Raw genomic sequence first — 9,444 nt, 5'->3', positions numbered from 1 at the left:
ATATCACAAGCAGCCATGATTTCAGAGAACTGATGAGAAAGAATGCTACCCATCTCTAAACAGAGAGGCAATTGACTCAACATGCAGAATGAAATGTATTTTTGGATACTGCCAATGTGGGAATTTGTTTCCTTGTATATTTTGTAGGTCTGTCTTTTGTTTGCTTATGTATTTGTTATAATGGTTTTTTGCTAGTGTTTTTCTTTTTCTTTATTTCAGTAGGTGGAGGAAGAGATTAAATCTTGGACAAATCATTTCTCTCCAGGCCTCAGCTTCCTCATCCAAAAAATAAAGGGATCAGACTAAGCGGTCCCTTCTAGTCTATGGAAGTCTATGACTCTGATCCTATCAACCAGAAGCAATGGGTAAACATTGAAGGTAGGCAGCTTGTGGCTCAATTCAAGGAAAAACTTCTCAACAACCAGAGCTGTCAGAAACTGGGGAAGACTCATATGAACTGGTATAGAGTAAGGTCAGCAGAACTGGAAGAACAATTCACACAATGATGATTACACGTGAAAAGGAAAAAAAAACATTAAAGGCCTTCAAAACTCTTGTCAATGCAGTGATCACTCATGATTTCAAGAGGCTGATAGTGCAGTATGCCTCCTGCCCTGCAGCAGAGAGCTGGTAAGCCAGAGACAGAAGGAGGCATACATATGCAGGCATGACCAACGTGCTGGTGTGTTTTGTTCTACCATTTTTATTTGTTATGAGGAGAGGGTTCTAAAGAGGTAGGTGAGTCAGGAATCAATCAATCAATTAATTAATTAAGCTAGTATTTATATAGGACTTCAAGGATTGCAAAGTACTTTATATATCATTTCATTTGATCTCCACAATAACCCTGTGAGGTAGGGGCTATTATTGTCCCAATTTTACATCAGAGAAAACTGAGGCATAAAAGATTAAGTGACTTGCCCAGGATCATCTAACTAATACAGGAGTGGGGAACCTGTGGCCTCCTTTGAGGCCAAAGGTTCTCCACCCCTGAGCCAGTATCTGAGGCAAGATTGGAACTCAGGCCTACCTGACTCCAAGTTCAGCGGTCTATTTATTTAACTGCCCCTCTAACAGTGAAAGAAAGAAAGAGAGAGAAAGGAAACAAAGAAAAAAAGAAGAGAAGGAAGGAAGGACAGAGGGAAGATGAAGGAAGGAAGGAAGAGAAGGAGGGAGGGAGGAAGGAAGGAAAATCAATAAAACATGTTTAATTTAAAAAAAAAATAGAACTGTCCATAGTGAAATGGGCTGCCTCTGGATGGTAAGTAATGAATTCCTAGACACTTGAAGGTCTTCAAGTAAGAAGCTGAATGGCCTATAGTGCAGTGGCTTGCCCAGCCCCCCAAAGAAGTCCCAATAGCTGAAGGTTATTGAAAAGATTCTTGCCCTACAAGAGAACAAAGTTGGACTAGATGCTTTCCGAGGCTCCCTCCCACTCTGGGATTGTGTCCAGAGCTTTATGGAGCTAGTCCCCAGGCAGGACTGATGAGGAGAGGCCAGATGGGGGAAAGAGTATAGGCTGGAGGTCCAGACTTCTGGATTACACTCTCAGTTCTGCCCACCTCACCCCCATGCCTTCCCTCCATGGCTGTGGAGCTCAGCATCTCCCCTGGCAGAGGAGTGAAATTCTCCACAGAGTGGGAGGGGCTGGGCCTCCTAGCAGTGCCAAGCAGTGATGAAGGAAGTTTGGGTGAGGCGTTTTTTCCAAGGTAACAGGGAAGGAAGAGGGGGGAGCATAGATAAGTTGCTGCCAATACTCTCTTCCCTCTCTCTTCCAGGGCCCAGCTTGGTAGGAGAGGTGGGCTAAGACCACCACAAAAGCCTCTCTCCCAAGCATCTATGGCAAGAGACCTTGGGCAGGCCTGTGCCTGCGATAGGGAGGAAGGACTTCCCCAGGGGCCAACTTGGCCAAGTAAGGCCAAGCCTTACTTGGTTGCGGGGGGCAGAAGAGGGGGGTCTATTTGTCCTGGAGATGGAAGCAGCAAGAGTTGGAGGCCTTGACACTAGGCCCAGGATGGGGATGCTTTTGGGATAGAGAAGAAGAGAGAGAAGTTACCCAGGTGTAATTATTACCTGTAATTATCTCTAACTACTTAAATTCTGGCTCACTGCTGACTCAGTTCTCTGGAGCCAGAGCAATGACCTCCAGGGAAGGAAAGCCTGCCCAGTGTCCAAGACTCAGACACCTCTCCCAGGAAGGGACCTAACCTGGGCACAGGTCATCCTCAGTGCCCATGAGAATGACTGCTCTGGCAATCCCTTCCCCAGCCCCCCAAAGAAGTCCCAAGCCAGATCAAGCATCATCTTTCCCATTCACCCCCTCTGATCCTTAGGACCCCAAAGGGGTCCAAGGACAACTCCTTAGAGGGAAGAGGTAGGGCCGGAGCCCTGCCCTACCCCACCCTCTATTATACCAACTGAACTGTGACTAAGCTCAAGGCCAGGCAGGGGGCTCCTTCCAGAAAAAATGTCTCAGCCAGCAACCTTTGAACCTCACAATCTCAAGTAGGTGGAGAGTTGGAAGGGTTATGAACCACTTCTATGAGACTGAGATTTCTGGGCGGGAAACAGTGGAGATACTCCTGAGGAAATCATTGGAGAACCAGCGAAGCCAGCCTGCCCTGAGGCTCTGGAGAAGGCTCCGAAATATAGATAGGAGGAAAGCTAGCTTTATTATACCACATCAGGCCTCAGGAAGGAGCAGGTAGGACTCCTGAGGGAAGAGCCAAAAACCCCGAAAGAGGGACTGGGAAACCCCTAAAACCTCCCAGATCTGATCCCTCAGGGACTGGCTGGGGACCTCTGAAAGAGGATATAGAGAACTGCTGAGGGAGGGACTGGGGACCCCTGGAATAAAGTGTCTGAAGCCCCTGGGATGGGTTACCTCAGATGAAGGAGAAGAGGTAGCAAGTACCAAAGCCAGCCCCAAAAAAGTGATCAGTTCAAGTCAGGGGCCTTGGCTTCCCATCCAACCTCAAACACTTCCTAGCTACATGATGGTGGACAAGTCATTTTAACTGAGTCCTCATCTGGAAAATGGGGATGATAATTTTGCATCACTGGCCTCAAAGGGCTGTGGTGAGGAAAGCCACTGCCAACTTGAAAATACTTTGTGAATATGCATAATTACGACAAGCAGGGTGAGAGGAATGGAAGGGCCATCTCCCTCCTTACAAGAGAGAAGCGAAGGATGGAGGTTGCAGACTGCTGCATACGATGTCAGACATTCGATGTCAGACATCGTTTGGGTGTCTGCTGGGTTTGCTTTTGTTTATTACAAGGGGGGCTCACTGGTTGGGAGGTGGGGTGGGGATGGATCACATGACTGTGACCTAAAACCAAAAAGTATCAATAATTTTTTTTCTTCCTTTTTAGGGGCTAGAGGTCTAAGCTGGGTATGTCTCAATGTCCTAGGGAGGGAGGGAGGGGACTCAGATGTCCATTCCTAGTAGAAAGATGACCCCAGGTGGGGCTTTATTACTTGGAAACTCCCTCCCCATCATCTGCACCCCCAGGTTGTGAGAGTCCCAGACTGGGTTATCCCTCATGCCCATCAGCTTGTTGCTACCTTGGGCTGGCCCATTACATGCCTCTCAACTGGGCAGGGCAGATCAACCCCGCCCAGAAGAGGAGGGTTTGAGCAAGCTGAGAGTGAGAGGAAGGTGGGTGGGAGCGAGCACTTGCCTAAGTCTGCCCCTCACTTGCCTCCTGCAGGGTTTGGAAGACAGGAGCTGGTGGGTAAGTGCTACCTTTGGGATCAAGGGGGTTTAGAGACATTGTCTGGGGATCAGCCATCAGCTGAGCCCAAGGGGGCATAGACACTGTCCCTGGCCCCTCTTTTCCCCTCTAAAAAAAAGTGGCCTGATTAGGAGATGGTTTCTGGGCTAGGGCTGGCTGAGATCTCGCAGTCCATTGGGCAGATGGGAGCAGAAGCCTCAGAGAACTCAGAAGGTCAAGGGCCAGGGGCCATTTCTCCTTTGCTTTTCAGTCTTTCTGGGAAACAACAGGTCTCCATGCTTCAGACTGCAGGGAATGGGAATAGGGATGGGGATGGGAATGCGGATGGGGATGGGGATGGGGATGGGGATGGGGATGGGGCCGCGGGTGGGGAGAAGGGGGGAAGTGGTGCGAGCAAGGAAGGAGGGAGGAAAGATAGGAAGAAAACAGGAAGAAGGAAAAGTGATCCCCCCAAACCCAGGGAAGTGCTATAGGATTCAAGCTCCTGCTCTTCCCTCCCTGAAGAAAGGGGAGCCTAGGTACTAATCCCCAAACTCTCAAGCGGATGGTAGGAGATGTGCTGTAAACCAGAGTTGCCATGCTTGGGGCTAGGGCTGAACTCTAGCCCCTCCAGTGCCCTGTCCCATACCTAATTAGGATCCAGAAGAGAGTAAGTCCAAGATTCTCGTTGGTCTGTCGGACAACCCCATCCCTTAGACGTTAGCCAAAGCCCAGTGTCTTCCATACCACCCACCACTCCTGTCCACAACAGCTTAGTTAAGGGAGTCAGGAGCTCAGAACCTGCTCCTCCAGTCCTTGGCAGGGGTTGTAACCTTACTCCACACCTCTCCTCCCCAACCTCCCGCCTTCTATTTGAGCCAAGGTAAGCCCCGCCTACTCCTCGCCCTCAGTCCAGCCAAGGAATTCCTTCCCGATGAATGTGGCCTCTCAGTGATTCAGTGTTGGGAATTTTGAAGGGGGTTGGGGGGGTAGTAGTAAGAGTGGGATCTGTAAGTCAGGAAGGTGGTAAGAAGGTACTGAGAAGCAGGCACCCTTTTCAGGGACAGCCCTTTGGGACCAAACCAGACAGGCAAGGAATGAGGGACCACGAAATAAGTATATAATCAAAATAGTGCAGAACCAGCCCCATTCACCTTAAAGTTCAGTGACTTACTCAAGTTCACAGGGGAGAGTGACAAGCAGAACTTGGGATCATGTAGTGACTCCCACTCTGACCCACCCTTCTCTTAACAGACTTTCTTTCAAAGTGCAATGCTGGTAGGATGGGAAGTGCTAATGAATATTCATATCTCTAGGATGATAGATATAGAGGGGAAAGGGATCTCAGAGACATATGAGAGATCCAGTTTTCTCATTTTACAAATGAGGAAACTGAGTCCCAGAAAGGTGAATTCCAACCCAGGGCATTAGTATCAGAGCCAGGTTTGGATCAGATTATCTGATGCCAAAATCAGTGTTCTTCCCATTGTACCATGTTCTATGGGGGTGCCTGCTCAGGGATCACATCTCAGAGTTAAATCTCAAGAGGGTCTAACAGCCTCTGACCTACAGGACCACCTGCAGGAAATGAAACGTGAGGGCCACGTGGCCAAACAGCACATACCTGGGAGAAGAGGGGAAGTGGGCAGGGATGTGGAGGATGAGCGCAGAGCTGGCTGAAGGAGACAAGGGACTGGAAAAAGAGAAGGGTCCGAAGCAACCTTGACTCATGCTTCAGGGGAAAAAGACAGGTTGGCTCCCCATCTCGCCATCTCAATCCCTCCTGCTCTTAGAAGGGGGGGGAGGGTTTTCCCCAACCAAAAAAAAAATCCTCAAGGGAGATTTGTTCCCATTGGAAGTCTTCAAGCTTCAATTACCAAAGGACCCTAGGATCACAGATCTAGAGCTGGGAGTGATCAGAGAAGGAAACTGAGGCCCGTTGTGGTTATGTGTCTTGTCCAAAGTTGGGCAGAGCCAGGCACAGCCAGGATTCAAACCTCTGGCCCCTAATCCCAAAAACAGCATTCTTTCCCCTGCCCCATAATGCCGGCCAGTTTCCCCTGCCAGCGCCACCTCACACACTCCCACACACCCCATCCCCCACCCCCACTACACGATGCACCTCATACATGACACAGTGCACAACTGAGCCCAGCCATGTAAGACAAAACATACCATACTCTCTAGGCACACATCACCCACCCACATATACATATACACCTTTTCAGGAAAAGTAGCTTCAGGATGTCCTCACAAGCGTGCATACACAGGTGCATGCAGATGCACAAGCATCCACCCAGATATAGATGTGCACTGGTTCATGGATTAGTGTGTAATTGCACATGATGGGGTAACACAAGGCCATCCACTCACCCAGACACAAACATCCTTGGACACTCCAGTATTAGGCTAGTGCCCTTGCACAGCCCTCCCTCACTGTAATCCAATTCACTTGCAAGTCATGGCATCATCTTCCTGATGTCATGGTCCTCTTCGAGAAGGAAGGACAAACCACACAACAACAATTAGTGCATTGGGTGATTCCTTGTCACATGAAACCCTGTAGTCCTGGATCAGTTTCTGTCCCTATCAAGCCACAGCTTCCAGCCAGAGAAAAGGAATAAAGCCTTTCTTAGGTGGGAGCCTTCAGAAACCCAGAGCCCTCCAAGCTCATGCCCTGAGGCCAAACCAAGCGCCTCCCGCGCTGCTCTATCCCGGAAAGAGAGGCCGGCGCTTAGTCTTCGGCCGCAGCCCCACTTTGAGCCTCTCTTGTCCTTGCGCCTCACAGGTGGGCCCAGCGCCCCCACAGCCCAGCAGCCATGGACTGGAAGACCCTGCAGTCGCTCCTGAGCGGAGTCAACAAGTACTCCACGGCTTTCGGCCGTATCTGGCTCTCCGTGGTCTTCGTCTTCCGTGTGCTGGTGTACGTGGTAGCGGCGGAGCGCGTGTGGGGTGATGAGCAGAAGGACTTTGACTGTAACACGCGCCAGCCGGGCTGCACCAACGTCTGCTACGACCACTTCTTCCCCATCTCCAACATCCGCCTGTGGGCTCTGCAGCTCATCTTCGTCACCTGCCCCTCGCTGCTGGTCATCATGCACGTAGCCTACCGGGAGGAGCGGGAGCGGCGACACCGACAGAAGCACGGGGACAAATGTGCCCGGCTCTATGACAATGCCGGCAAGAAGCATGGCGGTCTCTGGTGGACCTACCTGTTAAGCCTCTTCTTCAAGTTCATCGTGGAAATCGTCTTCCTCTACATTCTGCATACGCTGTGGTACGGCTTCTCCTTCCCCCGCCTGGTGCAGTGTGCCGGAGTGAGCCCCTGCCCCAACACAGTGGACTGCTACATCGCCAGGCCCACGGAGAAGAAGGTCTTCACCTACTTCATGGTGGGGGCCTCGGCCATCTGCATCATCCTAACCATCTGTGAGATCTGTTACCTTATCTGTCAGAGGATATCTAGAATCGTGTGCAGAGTCAAGCGCAAGGGAGCTGCTCTGCACTCCCCCTCCTCCAGCAGGGCATCCACCTGCCGCTGCCACCACCTGCTGCCATCCCATGGGGGTGAGGAGCGCATGAGCCTCGGCAAGGGGACAGAGGCACTTCGGGCGTCTGCCCCTAACCTGACTCTCATCTGACCTGGCAAGGAGCCTGGGATGGCGTGGGATGGCTGGAATATGCTGAGCCATCTTCATGACTCCCATAGCTCTTATTCCTCTGACCCCAGGGGCTGGAAGAGTCAACATGAGAGAATGAGGATGGAGGACAGGACTTGGGAACATTCACAGAGCAGAGGGTCCTGGGGAAGTGGATCCTCTTTGGGAGATAGCCCTACTCTGGAGGCCTCAGCGAAGATCAGTGGAGGAAGAAAGGGTTGGTGGCTAGATGGGGGAGGGTGGCTATTGTATCTAGCAGCTTTACCCAGTTCCATCTCTAACCCCATATTTTACAACTAGGGGCTGGGACAGGGGCGGATTAAGAGGCTACAGAACCAGATCAGAGTAATCCTCTACTCTCCATAACCAGGGCTAAATTCAGTGGGTGGTGCTGGGGGGGGGGGGGGGGCTGGCTGTCAGTTTTGTGGCTCCCCCAAGGAGCCAGCAGGGAGACGTTTGCAAAGCTGGGCCCTTCTGCCAAACCAGAGGTCACAGGACCATCATCTAAGAGCTCAAAGCAGCCCACAGGGTTGCAGGCAATATCAGTAGGCCACAAGGACTGAGGTGAGATTAGGCAAACCAGACCAAAAACATCCAGTAAGGATACTTTGCCAGCATCCAGGGGCTCAGGCTATAGCTGCTCCCTCCAAACCCAATCTGGTTCACTTCCACCCTTTTCCTCTAGAAAAATCCCTCCCTCCATGTTGAAGAGACGTGCTTCCTTTCCCCTGCCCCCAGCCTCTGGAATAAACCTCTCAACCCAGGGCCATTGAAGGTTTTGTCCCCAGGCCCAACAATGGAGTCCCAATTCTGAAGCCTGGGGGCAGACTTACTAGGAATGCAGGTTTAAGGAAGTGACTCACCCTTCCATCTGCCCTGAATCAAGGCTGAAGGCCTGAATTCCACTGGATATCAATAGGTAAGAATGGAAAGGAGATGATCCCTTCCTGGAATTCAATAAAGTGTTTTATTTTGTTTTGTTTTCTGTAATCATGAGGTCACTGGGCTCCTCCAATCCTCTTGGGCAAGGGAGACCTTGTAAATTTTGAGGAGGAGGGATGAGGATGTAAGAATGGGGTACGAGGATAGGGGATGAGGGGAGGGGGATGTGGGGTGAGCAGATAGGGCTGAGTGGGACAGAGACAGTAGGAATAAAGGATGTGGGGATTGGGGCTATGGGAAAAGGGGATATAGAGATGAGACCATGTTATTATTATGACAACAGCAGACTTGCAAGGATGGGGAACATGGACATGTGAGAATGGGGGAATGGGGAAGAGGGAGTGCTGGTTGTGAGAATGAAGCTATAATAATAATAATAATAGCTGACATTTAAATAATATCTTAACGTTTTCAAAGAGATTATAATACATTATCTCATTTGTCATAAATGCTAGCGTTTATACAGTGCTTTAAGCTCTTTACAAATATCAATTCATTTTATCCTCACAATAACCCTGGGAGTCAGACACCATGATTATGCCCATTTTACAGATGAGAGAACTGAGGCAGAAGTGAAGTGACTTACCAAAAGTATCTGAAGTTGTACTTGAACTCAAGTCTTCCTAACTTCGAAACCAGGGTTGCTTCCATCGTGCCACTTATAAGCTGCCTCCCTAGGAGGATGCAGGGATGGAAGATATGGCAATAAGGTCTGTGGACCAGTGGGAATGAGGGCTGTGAGGATAGGGAATGTGGACCAAGCCAATTACAGATCCTGATTCCCTCAGTTGTCCAGGAGAGGGCACCATGACCAAAGCTCTATGTCTATGAGCTTCCAAATAAAAACACAGCATACAAATGGGAGAATTTGGGGAAACCATACGCAAAAGTAAACAAACTCATCCTGACAACTTTCTGCCCACAGACTCACCCAGAGACACAATCACTCCACCACCACACACACTCACCAGCAGAGACACTCAATCACACACACAATTCGTTTAATTAAACAACTGCCCCTCTGAATCCCAGGAGCTGGGGGGGAAATAACAGAGCTCGGAGATCCCTTAAAAATCTTCCAGTTCCTCATTGAACAAATGAGGAAACTGAGACCCAAAGCTGCCCA

The 9,444-nt window shown here is 50.1% G+C and overlaps 1 protein-coding gene across 2 annotated transcripts; it reads left to right on the top strand.

Annotated features, from left to right (window-relative positions):
• The first annotated feature begins 3,651 nt into the window (after positions 1–3,651).
• On the top strand, positions 3,652–8,366 carry GJB3 (gap junction protein beta 3). 2 transcript variants are annotated; one of them, XM_027864629.1, is made up of 3 exons: positions 3,659–3,738; positions 5,290–5,468; positions 6,506–8,366. In XM_027864629.1, exon 3 carries the CDS (start codon positions 6,537–6,539, stop codon positions 7,356–7,358), a length of 822 nt encoding a protein of 273 aa, XP_027720430.1. In that variant the 5' UTR covers positions 3,659–3,738; positions 5,290–5,468; positions 6,506–6,536; the 3' UTR covers positions 7,359–8,366. The 2 variants fall into 2 exon arrangements, with proteins under 2 accessions (XP_027720429.1, XP_027720430.1); XM_027864628.1 differs by lacking the exon at positions 5,290–5,468 and having other exon boundaries at positions 3,652–3,738.
• The last annotated feature ends 1,078 nt before the right edge of the window (positions 8,367–9,444 follow it).

Source organism: Vombatus ursinus, unplaced genomic scaffold (genome assembly GCF_900497805.2).
Source record: "Vombatus ursinus unplaced genomic scaffold, bare-nosed wombat genome assembly UNPS02014775.1, whole genome shotgun sequence".
Classification (NCBI taxonomy): domain Eukaryota; kingdom Metazoa; phylum Chordata; class Mammalia; order Diprotodontia; family Vombatidae; genus Vombatus; species Vombatus ursinus.
The sequence above is the reverse complement of the archived record's forward strand: the minus strand, read 5'-3'. Positions and strand labels throughout refer to the sequence as shown.

Bases quoted from the DNA above. Each gene is read 5' to 3' on its own strand.
- GJB3 (XM_027864628.1), top strand. From the start codon at position 6,537: ATGGACTGGAAGACCCTGCAGTCGCTCCTGAGCGGAGTCAACAAGTAC.